Below are 20,020 nucleotides of genomic sequence, written 5' to 3'. Positions count from 1 at the left end.
CCCTCCGTCTGCCTTCAAATGAGGCAGGTACAATTCTTTTACAATGTACTCACTTAAAAACACTCCCACTCCGTAGATTCCTGGCCAGGAATTTGTTCAGACCACCTTTCCTGCACCGCAGGGTTCTTGGACTCGATCAGAGCACCGTCGGGCCCATAGGGGTATCGCTGCTGTCTCCCGGAGACGTATCTCCGCAGCGCCTGGAGAATGTTCAGGAGCGACCTCCTGATGGTCCTGAGGGGTCGAAACGGCCCTCAGCGAAATATCGCCTTGCACCTAGTCCCGGCGGAGTCGCCAGCTGTTGTAGGAGAAAAGACGGGAACTAGGCCAAGCTCTTCAATGCAGGAAAGAGTTTATTGTGCACGGTTCAAACAGTCCAAAAGGTCTGAACAATGATGGCTGCTTTTGGCCAGATATTTATACAGTACAAAGGCAAAGTTATTACGAAGAGTGAGACATTTCACACGTAGAGGTTACCCTTTAATCTATCTCTAGGAAAGACATAACAGCCCTTTTCCCACAGGCTCAGGTTTTCAGCTCCGGAGCTCAAGACATAATAAAGAGGAGATAAGGGGCTCAGAGGCGCCTCAAGATCAGTAAAGAGGACAGTAAGGAAAGCAGTATTTCTTCTCTAGGATATACATGACATTTGGGGTGTAATAAACATTAAACAACAGGATGTATCTGTTTAGGGTCAGTTTGCCCTTTTACAATTCTGTACCTACGTCAAATACCGTTTGTCATCTCAGCACCTTGGCACGGAAGAGGCACTTCTGTCTTGACCAAAGATTTGGATTTCTAATATTTGAGTTTTATCCCAATATCGAATCTTAGCCTGGCTCAGTATGGTCAGCTGCAGGCCAGATGGAGAGAAGATCAAAAAACTGGTATTTTGCAGCAGGATGAGAATTTGATAAAGCAAATAAGAGATAAAGATCAAATGCATATAAAAAGGTTGCATAATGTATTAGTGGAAATAGATTCGGAAACAGAGCTAGTCAAGGATTGTATGATAAAATGGGCACAAAACATAGGTGAACCAATAATGATGGATACATGGGAAAAGATATGGGTTAGAAATGTAAGATTCACAGAAGCTCAAAACTTAAGAGAGAACTTTTATAAAATGTTTTATAGATGGCATTTAGACCCAAAAAAACTAGCCTGTATGTATCCAAATTTACAACCTAAGTGTTGGCGATGTGAGTGTGAAGATGCTACATATTTTCATATATGGTGGACATGTAAAAAAATTAAGGCTTTTTGGATAAAAATATGGTGGATTATTCAAAACATTTTAAGGAAAAAAATTAAATTTACACCACAATTTTTTCTGTTGGGAATAGTCACGGAATGTACTGTAATAGAGACTAAGTTGGTTTTGAATTTAATAACAGCTGCCAGGTTACTGGTGGCACAGTACTGGAAGAAGGAAGATCCACCCACCATTGAGGAATGGACACTAAAAGTCGTGCATTTGGCAGAGATGGCAAAAATTTCATCATACCTTAAAGACCATTCAAATGAAAGATACATATCAGAATGGAGAAGATGGATTGACTATATACAAAAAAAGTATCCGAACAAGAAGATTCATATAGCTTATGAATGAAATATTTTTAAGTAGTTTATGTTTATAGTTTTTTGAGTTATAAGGAGTTAAAGACTTAGGGAGAATATGAATGCAATAATCTGTTAGCATATTTTAGCTTTATGTTTGTGAATGCTATACCCTGTGCTTGTTCTGGGAAGTCTAGGGAGGGGGGGTGGGGGGGAAGGAGGGGAAGGGGGGGGTTGGAGGGAGGGGGGTGGGAGTGGTTGAGAGGGGAATGGTGGTGGGGAGAAAATGTTTGTATTTCTTATAAAACTTTTCAATAAAAAAAACAACAACAAATAAGCCACGCCCACAGAACCGGTAGTAAAACATTTTAGAACCCACCACTGATGTGCACGTGCCAGAGTGCTGGAAACAAAGACCAGCTGGGCAGTGCACCAGCGCACGCATGCGCACTGGACATCTGGTGTTCGCGCAGGCTGGTAACCCGAAGACCAGCTGGCCAACGTGCGCATGCCTGTTTTTTGGGCATTTTGGGGCGTTTTGAGGGGCGTTTTCAAGTCGTTTTTGGGTCCGTTTTCCGGGCCGTTTCCAGCAATTTTCTGGCTGATTTTGGCCATTTTTTGGGCTGTCTTTGGTCTGTTTTCCGGCACGCCAGAGCCCGTGAAGATCAGCTGGCTGGTGCGCATGTGTGTGCCAGAAACCAGAAGAGCAGCTGGCGATGGCGCACATGCCCACAGAGAGCGTTCTGCGTGCCACCTCTGGCACCCATGCCATAGGTTCGCCATGACGGATCTAGGGTGTTGACTATTCCTGCCAGTTTAGTGTCATCTGCAAATTTGGTAAGTTCCCCTTCTATTCCCTCATCTAAGTCATTTATGAAGATATTGAAGAGTACTGGGCCTAAGACGGAACCTTGTGGTACCCCACTGCTTACTTCCCTCCATGTAGACATAGACCCATTAAGGACTACTCATTGAGTATGGTTTGTCAGCCAGTTACAAATCTTTTTCTAGTTTACCAAGAAGTAGGTTGTTGTCTACTTTGTCGAATGCCTTGCTGAAGTCTAAGTATATTATGTCCACAGCATTTCGCTGGTCTACTATAATTTAGTGACTATGTTGAAAAATGAAATAAGATTGGTTTGGCATGATCTGTTTTTAACAAACCAATGCTGACTTCTAGTTATTACTTTACTTGTTTCTAGATGTTGGCAGATCTGTTTTTTTATTATCTTTTCCAGTATCTTCCCGGGTATTGATGTTAGGCTGATTGGGTCTGGTTTTTTTTTCTTTTTCCTTTTTTGAAGATGGGAACCACATCAGCTCTTTTCCAGTCCTCTGGTAGTTCCTTGGTGCTCCAGGATTTTTGAAAGATGTGGTGCAATGGTTCTGAGATGACATCTGCCAGCTCCTTTAGAACTCTGGGATGTAATCCATCAGGTCCCGGTGATTTGTATTCATCAAGATCAGACAGGTGTTTTCTTACCATTTTTTTTTTGTTTATTTTAACTTTTATTTCTAGACTGTCTTTTACAGTTATGTTTTTGGTAGGTTGGACTATTGTTTCTTTTTGAGTGAAGACCAATGCAAAGAATGAGTTAAGCAGCTCTTTCTCTCTGCTGCCTGTTACTTCTTTGCTGTCTTCTCTCTTTAGTGGACCAACTGTTTCCTTGATTTTTTTTGTTATTTATATGTTGGAGGAAACTTTTATTATCTTTGACTTTTGTTGCAAGTCTTTGTTCATTCTGAGCCTTTGCTTTCCTGACTTCGTCTTTGCAGATTCTGGCTATCTGCTGATATTCTGCCTTAGTTATGTGTCCCTCTTTCTATTTTTTGTACTTGTCCTTTTTGTCTTTCAATTTGTCAGAGAGATCTTTGTGCAGCCATGCTGGTTTCTTCTTGGATTTCTTGTTTTTCTTTTTCAGTGGTATTGTGCTATACTGGACTTTTATGATCATATTTTTCAGAGTTTCCCAAGGTTCTTGAGTTGTTTTCCTCTTCAGGATTTTCATTCAAGGAATCTTTCCCAAGTTCTCTCTGAGTTTGTTAAAATCAGCTCTTTTAAAATCTAAGACTCTGGTATCATTGTGTTCTATTGCTTGTGTTTGCATTATGTTGAATTCCAGTATGACATGGTCACTCTCACCCAAGACTCCTGCGGTTTCAACTCCCTCTATCCAGAAACTGTGCAGAAATTACTTTCGATACGAATGTTCCAACTTCATTGCAAAGCTGAAACACTTCCAGGAAAGTTGGAACAGTGTTGAAACACTTCTGGTAAGGTCAGAACAGAACATTTAAAATTTGGGGTGTTTGACCACCAAAGTTTTGCATACCTCTTTCAATATGCAAGTGAAAATCTGTAAGAACATAACTTCCCAAAATGGAGGTCCAAATTTTTCTCCTGAATAAAAGAGGGCCTTTTTATGTTTAAGACAATATTACACTATTGCTTGTCAATGGAGGTACATGCAATTTGCTTCTTTTTAAGCACTGGGGAATAAAATGATATAAAACAAGATTCCATCCACATACCTGTCACAATGATTACATTTAAAGGGCTTTGCACCTGTGTGCTTTCTAAAATGTCTGGTTAGCTCATCACTCCTTGCAAAACGCCACTCACATCCTTCCCATGAACATCTGTAAGGCTTTTCTCCTGCAAAAAACAAAACAAAACACCATTTACAGTCATCATTATCCAGCTAGATAGCTCTCCAAAGAGGAATATTGAGTTACTAACCATTAAAAAAAAACCACCCCCAAAATAGAAAACAAAGCTGCTCATACTAATTTATTATAGCCCACTAAGTACTTCCAAGAATGCTGGTGGAAAATTTGATTTGGAGCCTACAGAGCTTTGCTCTAACAGCAAAGCATCATAGCCTGACAAAAAGATTCCAGTAATCTAAACTTTCTGGAATGCTCTGAATAGTAAGGATTCTGAAAATGATTTTTAAAAAATTAGGCCTGAAAGGTCATCATTTAGCTAATCACTTGGTTTGGATAAGAATTGCTTTCAGATTATTAAGTTTACAAATGCATTAAAAAAATGGCTTCTCCAATTCTTTGGGCCCCAACTAAAGGAGAGGTGTCATTGGGGGTATAAACCATATATTGGATTCCACTGGAGTTGTGTGATTAATAAATCTAAATAAATAAATACATTTTGCTAAAACATATAGTTGCAAACAAAGGTATATACAACTCAAATAACCTTATAGGTAACAGCTGTAATAAGCAATTTTACACCTTCAAACGTTTCACACCTACCATCATATTAGAAGAATGGTTAAAAGAATTAGTAATGGTTGAAACCATTCAACAGTAGTAATGGGAGACTTTAACTACCCTGGTATCAACTGGGAGACAAACTCTGCAGCAAGTGGGAGATCAAACAGATTCCTAACCAACCTACCAGACAACTTTGTCATCCAAAAGGTAGAGGACGGAACTAGAGGAAAAGCTATACTGGACCTAATTCTTACTAACAGAGAAGAAATGGGTAACAGTGATCATGTCATATTGGAATTTAATATAATGCAAAGACAAGCAATAGAACACATTCCAGCCAGTGTCTTAAACTTTAAGAGAGCCGATTTTAACAAACACAGAGAGAGCCTAAGAAAAATTCCATGGATGAAAATCTTAAAGGGGAAAACAACTCAAGAAGTATGGAAAACTCTGAAAAATACAATCATAAAAGCCCAGTCCAGCACAATACCACTGAAAAAGAAAAACAAGAAATCCAAGAAGAAACCAGCATGGTTGCATAAAGATCTCTCTCATAAACTGAAAGACAAAAAGGACAAGTACAAAAAATGGAAAGAGAAACACATAACTAGGGCAGTGTCAGCTCTTTTCCAATCCTCAGGTAGTTCTCAGGTGTTCGCTTACTTTAATTTTTATTTCTAGTCTGTCTTTTACAGTTATGTTTTTGGTAGGTTAATTGTTGAAGTAGAACAGTTTTTTTCCTTGTTGTTCTTAGTTGCAAAGTCGTGTCTGACCCATCACGACCCAATGGACAACGTTCCTCCAGGCCTTCCTGTCCTCTACCATCCTCTGGACTCCATTTAAGCTCACACCTACTGCTTCAGTGACTCCTTCCAGCCACCCCATTCTCTGTCATCCCCTTCTTCTTTTGCCCTCAATCTTTCCCAGCATTAGGCTCTTCTCCAGTGAGTCCTTCCTTCTCATTAGGTGGCCAAAATATTTGAGTTTCATCTTCAGGATCTGGCCTTCTAAAGAGCAGTCAGGGTTGATCTCCTCTAGGACTGACTGTGTCAACTTGCAAAGCTTTCAAGTTGCCATGAGCAGGAGGGAGGGAGAACTGATAGAGCTGATTGATTTCCCTAACTGAAGCTACATTCCATACATGCTTTCTTACCGCAATCAGAAGGAGGGTGTTGGATTTCACAGCCAGCCAAAGTGGGTAATTGGAGAATGTGATTTATGACATGGCCAGGGAGGAGGGGAGAGACAGGGTCATAGGGGAACATAAATCTACGTGGGATTAGTTCTAACTGCATCTGAATATTGCCGAAATGGTGTTCCTAATAAATGACTGTATTTCTTTTGAAGTTTGGCTCATGGCTCATTAATTAATTGGGACATCTTTCGGAAACTTCACAGACAGTTAGAACTGGTTTTAAAATCGATCAAGATTATCAGGTCTCCTGAATCCTGGAATCGCTCCCCGATATCTGGGGTGCTGGGAGTGAAAATCAGGCAACCATAGCCGAAGACGGGCTATCTGAAGAGAGCCTGATTGCAGCCAGAGTGCAGCCTTCCTCAGACATCAAAGCTGAGATGCCTGCTCCAGCGGCGGAAGCGAGAAGAGATGAGTATTGGTGGGAGTTAATTCCTAAAGCAGCTGAGGTTGAGTTCCCCCACCCCAATGTCCGGGAAAAGGGGAAGCACCTGAGCGAGCTGGGAAGAGTGGAGTGGAGGCTGGACTGGAAACAAGCCAGGCTCCCAAAGCCCCTGGGGAGTTCCAGAGAGCAGCCGAGGGAGGAATTTGACTGGGCCACCCTTCCCAATGAGGGGCCATCATGCATCCCCCTCATGAAGGACATGCTATCTCACCTGGCCAAAGGAAAAGTCTTCACCAACTAGACCTCAGAAAAGCATACTACCAAGTACGCATCAGGGAGGGAGACGAGTGGAAAACAGCGTTCAACTGCCCCCTAGGGAGCTTCCAATTCAAAGTGATGCCTTCTGGACTGCAGGGAGCCCCAGCGGTGTTCATGCAATTAATAAATGATGTGCTGCATGAGCACCTCTACAAGGGGGTTCTCGTCTACCTAGATGATATCCTCATTTACACCGAGACCATGGGCGACCACATACCCCTTGTCCACCAGGTACTGGAAAAACTTCTGGCAGCCAACCTGTATGTCAAGCTGTCAAAATGAGAGTTCCACCGTGCACAACTAGACTACCTGGGTTATCGAGTGTCAAATGAGGGAATAGAGATGGATCCAGCCAAAGTGCAAGCTGTTCTGTCCCCGTTCCACTCACGCACCCCCACAGACGGCCCGGAGTTAATAAGCCACACAACAAAATTCTTTGAAAATAAAGCTGGCAGCAACCCAGTGGCTAGCTGCCAATTCAGACTTTACTCACACAAAACAAAGATTAGCCTGCCAGCAAAACAGACAGAGTTTTCAACAATAATGCAGTCCGATAAAGCAGGCAAAGTCCAGTAACGCAGAAATCATGGATTAGTTCTAGTTTTTGCTCGTCACAAACTGAACCGGCCACCACACCCACATTTATACCCTGTGGGGTGTGGTCCAGTGACTCAGCTAATCTCTGGCACGCCTTCCCCTCTGCTGTGCACGCTTCTCCCTGCGCCTCTGGCGAGGGTCCAGCCAGCACTTTTCTCCTTCGTCACTGTCCACCTGTGGCTGCGGGGACATGCTTGGCTCTGAGTCTATCTTTTGGCCTTCAGTGTCTTCCGGAGGCATTGCCAGAGAGGAGGGTCCTGGAGAGGGTGGCCTTGCCAACTCCTCTTCCTCACTCTCAGAGTCTGCATCTGTCGATAGCCCAGGCTCAGGCAACGGAGCCACAACACAAGCCATCCTAGGCTGGCAACCCCCTCGCACCCGTAGACAGCTACAAAGCTTCCTAGGGTTCGCAAACTTCTACAGGCAATTCATCCCCTCCTTTGAGAAGATTGCCAAACCCATGACGGACCTCCTAAAGACAGGGAGCCCAGGAACAAAACCCCGCCCGGGACAACCTCTACAGTGGGACCTAACCTGCCAAGAGGCATTTGAAACACTAAAAGAAATGTTTGCGAAGGAACCGATGTTGAAGCATCCTGACCCCGAACAACTCTTCATCATCCAAGCAGATGCCAGCGATGTGGCAGTTGGAACAGTGCTACTCCAAAGAAATAGTCAAGGAAATCTACAACCCTGCGCCTACACCTCCTGCAAGCTCACAGACAGAGAGAGACAATGGACAGCATGGGAAAAGGAGGCATTCGTGGTGAGATGGGGACTGCTAACCTCATTAATTAATTAGGGCATCTTTCAGAAACTTCACAGACCGGTTTGTTCACCTTGCAGTCCAAGGGACTTGCAGGAGTCTTCTCCAGCACCATAGTTCAAAGGCCTCAATTCTTTGGCGCTCAGCCTTCCTTATCGTCCAACTTTCACAGCCATACATTGCAACTGGGAAAACCACAGCCTTGACTATACACACTTTTGTTGGCAGGGTGATGTCTCTGCTTTTTAGTATGCAGTCTAGGTTTGCCATAGCTTTCCTCCCCAGGAGCAAGCGTCTTTTAATTTCTTGGCTGTAGTCCCCATCTGCGGTGATCTTGGAGCCCAGAAAAATAAAATCTGTTACTACCTCCATTTCTTCCCCATCTATTTGCCAGGAATTGATAGGGCCGGATGCCATGATCTTAGTTTTCTTAATGTTGAGTTTCAAGCCAACTTTTGCACTCTCCTTCTTCACCCGCATCAAGAGGCTCTTTAGTTCCTCTTCACTTTCTGCCATTAGAGTGGTATCATCTGCATATCTGAGGTTGCTGATATTTCTCCTGGCAATCTTAATTCCAATTTTTGATTCATCTAGCCCCGCCTTTCTCATGATGTGCTCTGCATATAAGTTAAATAGGCAGGGCAACAGTATACAGTTTTGCCGGACTCCTTTCTCAATTTTGAACCAATCAGTGGTTCCGTGTCCAGTTCTCACTGTTGCTTCTTGACCCGCATATAGGTTTCTCAAGAGACAAATAAGATGGTCTGGTACTCCCATCTCTTTAAGAACTTGCCACAATTTGTTGTGATCCACACAATCAAAGGCTTTAGCATAGTCAATGAAGCAGAAGTAGATGTTTTTCTGGAACTCCCTAGCTTTCTCCATGATCCAGCGTATGTTGGCAATTTGATCTCTAGTTCCTCTGCCTCTTTGAAATCCTGCCTGTACTTCTGGTAGTTCTCGATCCACATACTGCTGGAGCCTAGCTTGTAGGATTTTAAGCATAACCTTACTAGCATGTGAAATGAGTGCAATGGTGCGATAGTTTGAACATTCTTTGGTATTGTCTTTCTATGGAATTGGAATGTAAACTGACCTTTTCCAATCCTGTGGCCACTGTTGAGTTTTCCAAATTTGCTGGCAAATTGAGTGCAGCACTTTTACTGCATTGTCTTTTAAAATTTTGAATAGCTCAGCTGGAATACTGTCTCCTCCACTAGCTTTGTTGTTGCTCAGATTTCCTAACGCCCATTTGACTTCACATTCTAGGATGTCTGGCTCGAGGTCAGTGACCACCCCATCGTGGTTATCAGGGATGTTAAGCTCGTTCTTGTATAGTTCTTCTGTGTAATTTTGCCACCTTTTGTATTTCTGTATTCTATCCTGTGCCTGTTCACCGCCCTGAGTCCTTCGGGAGTAGGGCGGTATACAAATTTAATAAAAAAACCCTAAACCTCTTCTTAATCTCTTCTGCCTCTGTTAGGTCCCTGCCATTTTGGTCCTTTATCATTTTTTCCTAGTTTTCTTCCTAGTTCCCCTTTAAAATGTGAAAACAGCCTTTATGAAAAGGAAGAACTCTTTTAGCGTTTCTCAAAATGTACAGCTTTGCTATGCACGTTTCTAAGTGGTTTGGTGCATCTAACCACAAAGTCATTTAATCCTAGAGGAGGGGGCTGACCTGGCATGTATAACTGAGACCTGGCTGGGCCAGGAGGGGCGGGTTCCCCTCTCAGAGATGTGCCCAGACAGGTTTCAGATATTGCATCAGCCGCGACTCCAGGGAAGGGGTGGAGGAGTGGCAGCTATTGTCCGGAAGAGTCTTTGCCCTTGCAGGATCCCTGCCCCAGAGATTGTTGGGTGTGAGTCTCTCCTCCTGAGGTTGGACTCAAGGGTTCAGTTGGGCCTGTTGTTGACGTACCTGCCTCCCAGCTGCGTGACAACAGCCCTGCCTGTGCTGCTAGAGGCAGTAGCCGGGTTGGCGGTGGAGTTCCCCAGGCTTATGGTACTGGGGGACTTCAATCTACCGTCACTTGGCGAATCCTCACATGGGGCCCAGGAGTTCATGGCTTCCATAACAACCATGGACTTGAACCAAGTAGTTCAGGGTCTGACCCATGAGGGGGGACACACGCTCGACCTGGTATTTCTCTTGGGGCAGTGGAGATATGATCTGGAATTAAGGGGTATAGAGATATCGCCCTTGTCGTGGTCAGATCATTTCCTGTTGAGACTGGACTTTAAGATGCCACTCCTCCACCGCAGGGAGGCGGAGCCGATTAAGTGGTTCCGTCCCAGACGCCTAATGGACCCTGAAGGGTTTCAGAAGGAGCTTGGGGAGATACCTGACTCCCTTGTCCACAGTCCAGCCGAGACCCTAGTGGCTGCCTGGCATAAGGCGGCATCTGGGGCATTGGATCGGATTGTGCCTTTGCTGCCTCTCAATGGCAGCGGATCCAGGAAAGCTCCCTGGTTTACTGAGGAGCTCCAGGAGATGAAGCGCCAGAAGAGACGTCTAGAGCGACGCTGGAGGACCAGTAAATCCGAATCCGACCAAACACTTTTAAGAGCCTTTGTTAGGACTTACTTAGTGGCGATACGGGCGGCAAAATGTTCATATTTTTCCGCTCTTATTGCATCCGCTGATTCTCACCCAGCTACCCTATTTAGGGTAACTCGCTCCCTCCTTAATATTGGGGGACTGGAGGAGCCCTTGCAGGGTAGAGCTGAGGAATTTGTACAGTTTCTGTCGGATAAAATCGCCCAGATTCGGATGGACCTGGACTCTGATTGGGCAATACCGACCGAGATGATAGGGGCAGGTCTTAGTCCTATTGTGTGGGAGGAGTTTGAGCCAGTGACTCCTGAGGAAGTGGACAAGGCTGTAGGGGTGATGAGTTCCTCCACCTGTTTATTGGACCCATGCCCCTCCTGGCTGGTTTCGGCCAGCAGGGAGATGACACGAGGCTGGATCCAGGCTTTAGTTAATGCACCCTTGAGGGAGGGGTCCTTCCCACAGCCCTTAAAGGAAGCAGTTGTAAGGCCCCTCCTCAAGAAGCCTTCCCTGGATCCAGCAGAATTAAAGAACTTTCGTCCAGTCTCCAACCTACCCTTTGTGGGAAAGGTTGTACAGAAAGTGGTGGCACTTCAGCTCCTGCGGTCATTGGATGAAACGGATTATCTGGACCCTTTTCAGTCAGGCTTCAGGCCTGGCTACAGCATGGAAACTGCTTTGGTCACAGTGATGGATGATCTCTTGCGAGCCCAAGATGGGGGTCATTCCTCCATCTTGGTGCTACTTGACCTCTCAGCGGCTTTCGATACCATTGACCATGGTATCCTTCTGGGACGACTAAGGGAGTTGGGAGTGGGAGGCACCGTGTTACGGTGGTTCTCCTATCTCTCTGGTCGGTCACAGTTGGTGTTGGTGGGAGGACAGAGGTCGACCCCTAGGCCCCTCGTTTGTGGGGTGCCTCAGGGCTCGGTCCTCTCTCCCCTATTTAACATCTACATGAAGCCACTGGGTGAGATCATCCGATGATACGGGGTGAGATATCAGCAATACGCTGATGATACCCAGCTGTATATCTCTATCCCGCGTCAATTCAGTGATGCGGTGGATGTGATGTGCTGGTACCTGGAGGCTGTAAGTGTCTGGATGGGAGTCAACAGGCTCAGACTTAACCCAGACAAGACCGAGTGGCTGTGGGTATTGCCTCCTAAAGACTATGTTGATTGTCCATCCTTGGTTCTGGGGGGGAGAAATTGTCCCCCTCAGAACGGGCTCGCAATTTGGGTGTCCTCCTAGACTCACAGCTAAGATTAGAGCAACATCTGACAGCTGTGGCTAGGGGGACCTTTGCACAGGTTCGCCTGGTGCACCAATTGCGACCCTACTTGGATCAGGAGGTGCTCCTCACAGTCACTCATGCCCTTGTCACCTCACGGTTAGATTATTGCAACGCGCTCTACATGGGGCTACCCTTGAAAAGTGTTCAGAGACTGCAGCTGGTCCAGAATGCAGCCGTGCAAGCTGTTGTGGGTGCACCTAGATACACCCACATTACACCAATTCTCCGTGAGCTGCACTGGCTCCCTATTGGTCTCCGGGCACAATTCAAGGTGTTGGTTATTACCTTTAAAGCCCTACATGGCTCAGGGCCAGGTTATCTTCGAGACCGCCTTCTACCGCATAGCTCCCAGCGACCGGTAAGATCCCACAGAGTTGGTCTCCTCCGGGTCTCATCAGCTAAACAATGCCGGCTGGCGGGCCCGCAGGGGAGGGCCTTCTCTGTGGCTGCCCCAGCTCTCTGGAACCAGTTACCTCCTGAGGTCCGGACCATCCCCACCCTACTGACCTTCCAAAAAGCAGTGAAGACCTGGCTTTTCCGGCAGGCCTGGGGCCGTTGATCTCGCTTTGTGATCTGGCGAGATCCGGCCATGAATGGTGTGAATGCATTCTAAGGTTTTTAATGTTTTTTAATCTTTTAAATGTTTTTAGAATGGTTTTTTTTTAAATGTATTGTGAGCCGCCCTGACTCTCCGGAGAGGGGCGGCATATAAATTTAATAAATAAATAAATAAAAGCAGAATATTTATGGTCAAAAGCAACCAGGGCAGCTTCATACGCTATAAAAAATTTATACAAGCTCTGATTCCACTCCACATCTTTTCAGGCTCCACTGGGGAACTGGAATGCGTTCCCCCCAAGTTTTTTATTTTTTTACAAAGATATCAATGCGTTAACAGTGTGGCACCTGAGTGTCTTACATTTTACTACAATTAAAATAATATTTATATTTACGACGTTTGACAAGCTTATATAATTCTGGTAATAGTATACATATTTATGTTAAGTTATAACCTTTCATTAATTATTCAATATTTCAATGTTATTTTTATGCCAATCACCATATTCTGAGTGTCATTCCTTTTACTACAAATACATTATATTTATTACATTAGCAAGCTTATATGGTTCTAATAATACACATATTTATGTTAAGTTATAGTCTTCCATCATTTAATTATTCAATATTTCAATGTTATTTTTATGCCAATCACCATATTATTCAAGCATACTTGATAATACCATCATTCAAATTCTGATTTCCCCTCATTATTACTTCCTTATTATATAAAAATGTGTATTCCATTAATCCCCCTCTCTCTAGTTTGCATCCCTATTCTAACTTTTAATTATGCCACTTTATATTCCCTTCTATCCATCATCTCTTGCCCGCTTTAAAGCTTTAATTGGAATGTGTTTTGACATATCAATTTCACCAGGCTAAAACTTTGCAGGTTTATCATAAATGCAAATGCATAACAATCAAATGGTCATAAATCAACTATCATCTTACAAGGGATAAATGATGTACTTATGCATGCAAACAGTAAAACTGCAGCACAAATACCATAAGTGAACCAGAATTAAGCGAACAGTAAAATGAGGACTGATTGTTGGAGTCAATATGCTGACATTGTAAACTGCCCAGAGTGTGCTGTAAGGCATGATGGGGCAGTATATAAATCTAAGTGCTAATCCTATATAATTAGGCTTTACTGACTAAACCATAATTGCAGCCATTTTTATGATCCTTTAAAGATTCCTCTTTACCAAGAAATTCTATGTGTCTATGGAGATTCTCAGTCATCCAGGTCATGGTTGTCCCAAAGATGCTTTTTCAAAAGGCAACTGGACTTTGTTTTTCCTTGTAGACATTTTGCTTCTCAAGCTTCTTCAAGCTTCTTGGATGAGAAGCGAAACATCTTCAAGGAAAAACAAAGTTCAGCTGCCTTTTGAAAAAGCACCTTTGAGACAAAAATTCTATGGTTTCCTTTTTGTTATCCAATTTCAGTTTTGCCTCCTTGTTTTTTACCACAAATTTTTCCCTTTTAGAAAAGATGAAGTGTTTACCTTCTCAGGCATGGGATAATTTAACCAACAGAAACCAGCCATGCACAAATAAATTAACCACCCAGCATAGATACAAATTTGCATGGGGCTTATGGAAAAATAATGAGGAAGTGAGGCCTTGCATTCTGGGAAACCTTAGCTGGTATTGCATTATCTAATGGCCGTGCATTCTTGCTACAGAAATTGTGTAATATTAGGACACTAAAGCAACAAGGTCTTCTTTAAAATTATCTGCTAGAGGCAGTTAGGAAGTTAGCCAATTCCAAGTGGCCATCTAAAGAATAGCATTTTTGGGAAACTGAACAAAAGATCCTTCCTTATAGTATTTTGGTGCATGCAGTTTTGTTGACCATGAAAAGCAAGAGGTTGAGGAGAGAGAATGATTACACCATGTACTATGAACCAGGAATAGCTGGAGTAGAATGTGAAAAATCCAAGAAAATGGGAACAACCACTAGCAAACCACATTTTAAAGGTGCAAGACACAGAAAAAACTATTAAAAGGAAGTGGACTGCAAAGGAACTAGCAACTGGAAATAAATGAAGTTCCCTTCTTACGTTCAACTCCTGCCTTTCTACACAATGGAAGTTGTAACACTTCCATGAAGGCCTTCTACAGGGAATACACCAGGGGTGGGTTCTAAATTTTTTTACTACCAGTTCTGTGGGCGTGGCTTATTTTGTGGGTGTGGGTTGATGGTCATGTGACAATTCTTTAGGATTTAGCAGAGGTACTGGTCTACCAGGCTTTTAACTGCTTGCAGAGCTGTACCGGTCTACTCATTTATTTTTGCAGGCATCGGTCTACTCATTTGTTTTCTTTTAACACTGATCAGCTGTAGGGCGGCCCTTTGAAGCCCCGCGGCAAGAGTTTAAACAGTTTTTTTCCCTCTAGCCGATCAGCTGGGACTCAGGAGGCAGCAATAGATTGGGGGTGGGGCCAAATAAAAGGTAAGAATGATGCAGGGGGGCGGGGGGGGCAGAACCGGTTCGGTGACATCATATCATCACCGCTACCGGCTCAGCCGAACTGGGAGGAACCCACCACTGGAATACACACAGCTACACCATGCATTCACTTCCTGGCGTAGGCCTTTCCTGGTCAAGAGTCATGAAACCATGAGTTATGGAAATTGTACATATACAGTAACTGGATACTCTCTCATTTACTGTATAAGAGACGCTAAGGTCAATAGATACAGTACACATAAGGCAAAACATGTTGATTGGTTCTAGAGACCATGTGAATACTCACCCGTATGGGTACGCAGATGTGCTTTCAGATGTGAACTTTTGGTATAAACCTTCCGGCACCCATTGAAGTGACAACGATGAACCCGCCTCCTCCCATCAGGAGAGGCATCTCCACTGGCCAGAGTACCCTTTTCCACAGTCTTTCTACCAGTACCAGTACGGATTTTGCCAGGTGAATGCAATTTACTGGGGGCACAATTCCATGGTTGAGAAGATAGTTCCTTGCCCAGCTCAGGGGAAGGAGGAGGAGTAGATGTGACAGATGAACTCAAGTTTCTAGCACTGGCTAAGCCTAAAACATCACTTATGAAATCTGAGGTAAATTTTGTTGTAGGAGAAAGTTCTTCGGAACTGTCTGAAGATTCGCTATTGATATCAGAATTCAAACTGTTAGTCTCTAAACTCTGGCTATTAAGGTTGTCCTCCTTTGGAGTCTTTAGTTCAGATTCCTCCTTTTTCTCTCGTGCCAAAATAATTTTGGTCCACAAATCCTCCTGATTGTCAAATTTTATCTCAGAGGCAGACATGTAGCAGGGCTCACTCTGAAGATATCGCTCCAACTCTAAGCAAGTCTATAGAATTAAAAATATGTATTTTAAAAATTATTCACTCCCAAACATTCTGAAAAAATTAGCAGGAAGCCACACACACTCAAAGATGGGGAGTTTATTTCTGATTGCTAGGGTGCTTCAAAGTTAAAGGCTACTCAAGTTCCATCTGATGAATGTTCCAAGAAAACAGTATACTTCTCATGAACTTGTCAAGAATGCATAGTCAAAAATAACCCAGTTACATTCTCTTGCCATTTCCCTTATGAGTTAACTAAACAGGCATCTTGTAGAAAGATTTCAGTGCTGTTAGCTTTAAGTCTAAATACATTTCATTTAGGTTATTTTATTAATTCCTGTTGACTTGAAGAGAAAAACTCAACCAAACTTCCACCAGGCAGGCAAATACTATGGTTTGCACTCTAAATTTAAGCCACATGTGTTGTAGTTGATTTTACTGTACATCTTCCCAGCCAAGCTGTTTCCTGCACATGAGAACTCAGCCTAAGGGAGACCTCCATTCAAAGAATGTTCTTTCCAAGTATATAGGCATGAGTCAGTCATAAAATCAGGCACTTCTCACAAGAGAAAGTTGGAATATCATCAGCAAAACCCCTGGAATTCTAACAGGACATTGAATGAAGGAGACAATGGAAAATTCCAACTTTTAAGGTCCTACTGCTGATTCCAACAATGGAGAACTTTATCTCCTGGCCAAGAGTAGCTTGGTCACTCTCTTATTTCTTCTTTTTAAAAATTACGACTCTCTGCCAAGAATGTTCATGGATCAAATCTACATGCAACAGGACAGGTTTAAAAAAAATCCTCCACTAAAAGACACCAACAGGACTTTGAATGGCAGAGTCTTCCCCCTACCCCCATCCTCCCCCTATCTTCCCCCTTTGCTGCTTTAGAAGGAAGCAATGCAACCATATTGGAGCCATGACAGTGAAAGACTGGCCATGCTAATCCTTTGGATTGTATTAATAATCAGATTCTAGGCAAAATGGTCAGTCTAGCATGAGCCATGCGATTTTCAGCAAGAGTCCTTTCTTCCTCCCACAATTGTGTGAAAGAAAATGCTGCACACGCATGTGCACACACACCATTTCAGCATAACTTAAATTGGTCATAATACCCTGTTGACTTCCACACTTCCTTCTCCTGAGTTCCCATATTAGGCATACCTACTTGGACATAAGCTCCACTAAACCCAGAGACTTGCTGTTAGGGCAGAAAATTAAGTTTGTATGTTGTTACATCCCTGTTTATTGGGTTATGTGGGGAGCACAGGGGAAGAGACAGCAAAGTATTTTCTGACCAATATTTATAGTTTCACTACAATGAAGAAACTGATTGTGGCACCCTTCCAACACCTTGCAAAGGTATTGACTAGAAAAGGAAATTTATACAAAGAGCAGGTTTAACACTCAGATTTAAATTCCCCTATTATGCAAATTAAAGCTGAGGATCAGCTGGGAAGGGGAGAGAGCTAAAATGATTATGAAGGCTACAGAGAACCAAATCTGGATCTTAGCAAAAATCTCAACACCCCAAGGAAAGCTTCTCAGACCTATTATTAGCAGGGCTGTCCTAGAAAGGGGGGGGGAGAGAAGGGAGAGAGCATATGGCAGGGAACCCCCAGACCTGAAAAGGTTGGTAAAGCTTCAGATTTCAACATCCAAGAGGTTTTCAAACATTATGATTGGAAACCCAGATTATTAGATTTGTTTGCTGTCTATCTCGCTTCGAGGGGACTCAAATTAAATTGGGTTAGAGACAGAAATCATTAGAGTTAAGGAAGGGGCAAATAAACGTGCCTTCTCAGCCACCACCCTCAAGGAAAAATCTCAAGTAGTGAAAAAACATTTTCCGGTGTTTGGAATTCAATGACATGGACTAAAAAAACCACCATGTCCCTTAAAGGCAATAATTCTCAGATTTTCCATTATTAGGACTCAAAGCAAAAGGTGAAGAGGGGAATCATTGTCATAGGACTGACAACTCGTTCTGTGGGGAGGGGGACGTTTTTAAAAAGCTGTACATGATCCTACCATAAAAATAGTACAGTACTGAGAGGATCCCCCCATTTCGGGAGGATTTTCGGGGAGGGGAAGCATGGAGAACAACTATTTCCAAACACAGAACAGTTTGGGTGACAAGTTCTCATACCAATTGGCTTTGCTTCAAAGGGTGGGGGCAGAGGAGAGAGGGAAACTCCCCCCCCTCCCCCATGAGTCGGGTCAGGCAGAAATTTAGGAATCCGATTCGATTCTATTTTATGATTTATTTAGCGTAACCAGCTTTCACTAGAGAGCTTGATGTTTGCATCGGTGAGAGCCAGGCAGGGCGCAAGCAAACAAGCGTTCAAAAATACAACTAATGCTCACAAATTTTGACAGCCCGGTTCACCGAGAAGTGGGAATGAGAACCACCATGTATTAGAAAAAGAAATGCCCTTCATTTGCTAACGGCCCAGATTAAAATAGTTTCTCCCCCTGGACAGAACCCCCTCAATGAAATTCAAAGGCGATCTTTGCCCGAAGCTTCCCTGAACCGGGCAATTTTTTTTAAGCGCTGAACCTTACGCATGCTTGTAGTCCCCAACGTTAAAAGCCCGAAACGGCTGCAAACATAACCCATTCTCCTTTACCTGTTGCCAGTATTCCTCCAGAGATGGCAAAGCGGAGAAGTAACCAGTGTCGTGAACAATTTGGAGTTCCTGAAAGATGCTACACATTGGAAGTACATCCATGCCTTTCGTGGGAGGAGGCGGGGGGGGGGGAGGAACGAAAGTTGCAACAAGAAGCCCTCCGCAAAGGCAGCGTCAAATCGCTGGGTTTTTTCCGCAGGTCGGAAATGCGGAGGAAAGCTACGGAGGTCTTGGGCTCCGGCTCGCGGGATGTAATCGCCACGGCAGGTGATGGCGACAGAAATACGACCAGCTATTTAGAAAGTCTCACTTCCTCCAGAGGAAACACCAAATTCAAAGCAAAATATCCACAGAGGAAAGTACTTTCAGGGGAGAAAGTAGCAATCTACGGCTAGATACATTAAATTCCTGTTCAGGATTTCAGACGAAGTTATAGACATGTTTTTAAACAACATATAAAAAAGTTCCATGCAAAGTTCAACTGCACGTCAATATATCAGGTTTCTTTGGCCCCTCTCTTTTGGTTGGTTGGCTTTTGTTGTTTTCGCTTTTTGTTTTGCAGTGTCTCCGACGCTGAGACTACTTTCCACTCCTGGGGCTCTCCAGAAGATAGTTGCTGAGAAGCTTACTCAATATTTGCAAACACCGAGGTGACTGCAAACGTAACCCGCTGCAAAAGTTCCCTTTCAGAACACTCCTTGACTAACGCCACCTACCCCCTCCTTCTACTCCCCCCTCTTTTCTCTCCCTCCCTTCTGCTGGAAGCCACACTCCCTTTACTCCTCTCCCGCCCTCCACCTCGTGATCCTATTACGCAGGCTCAGAACGCTGCCCAAGCTATAACAACAAACTCGTTACACCGCGTTCCAATGATGTCAGATTAGCTCTATGGCCGCGCATCTCGGCTCCACCTGGCGTGACCGAACCTCTCCGTGACGCCTCATCCCATTGGTCCGATTCGAAATTCGACCCGTCGTGATTGGCCTTGGAAGCCAGAAGCTATTTTTAGAAGTGTATATAAAGCTGGAAGCTACTCAGAGTGAAAGCTTTTGGTGGTTGTTTGTCAGGGTAGGGTGGAGGTTGCTGTAGTACTGAAAGTAAAATTGAGAGGCGCTGGTAAATCCAGCATGGACCACTGGAGAGTAACAAGATTTATTTATTAGTTTGTCAAACATGTACAAGATAGCAGGTATGAATATGAACACCAACAAGGGAAATGAGTACAAATAAATGGGGACAGTAGGACAGGGACGATAGGCACACATGCTGGTGCACTTATGCATGCACCCTTTACGGACCTCTTGGGAATGGGGTGAGGTCAGGGGTGAAATGCTCCTAATTTGGACCGGATCGTGAGATCCGGTAGCAATGAAGGCAGGTGGTTCGGAGAACTGGTAGCAAAAATCCCTCTCCCCCCCATTGCCCAGCTGAGCTGCGCAATCATCAGAGGCTTTTTTTTTAATTTTTAAAAGCATTTTTTCTACAACCTCTGGCCGAAAAAATGTTTTTAAAAGGAAAAAAAGCCTCTGCCGATCAGGCAACTCTGGGATCATCAGAGGCCTTTAAAAGCATTTTTTTTACAACCTCTTCAGCCGA

At 43.9% G+C, this 20,020-nt stretch overlaps 1 protein-coding gene across 1 annotated transcript in view; it reads right to left on the bottom strand.

Moving 5' to 3' along the window:
• The window catches only part of KLF6 (KLF transcription factor 6), a 37,524-nt gene extending 18,989 nt beyond the window's left edge, over positions 1-18,535 (bottom strand). The window contains exons 1-3 of the mRNA XM_070944433.1: positions 18,425-18,535; positions 15,225-15,795; positions 4,093-4,216 (exon numbers count right to left, since the gene is read on the bottom strand). Of these exons, the coding sequence (XP_070800534.1) occupies positions 4,093-4,216; positions 15,225-15,795; positions 18,425-18,526 (797 nt within the window). The 5' untranslated portion in view covers positions 18,527-18,535. The remainder of the gene's footprint in view (positions 1-4,092; positions 4,217-15,224; positions 15,796-18,424) is intronic.
• Positions 18,536-20,020: the final 1,485 nt, after the last annotated feature.

This window comes from Pituophis catenifer, unplaced genomic scaffold (assembly GCF_029215685.1).
Source record: "Pituophis catenifer annectens isolate HBS135680 unplaced genomic scaffold, rPitCat1.0.hap2 SCAF_5, whole genome shotgun sequence".
Classification (NCBI taxonomy): Eukaryota; Metazoa; Chordata; class Lepidosauria; order Squamata; family Colubridae; genus Pituophis; species Pituophis catenifer.
Note: the sequence above shows the minus strand (reverse complement) of the source record. Positions and strands in the feature narration are given on the sequence as shown.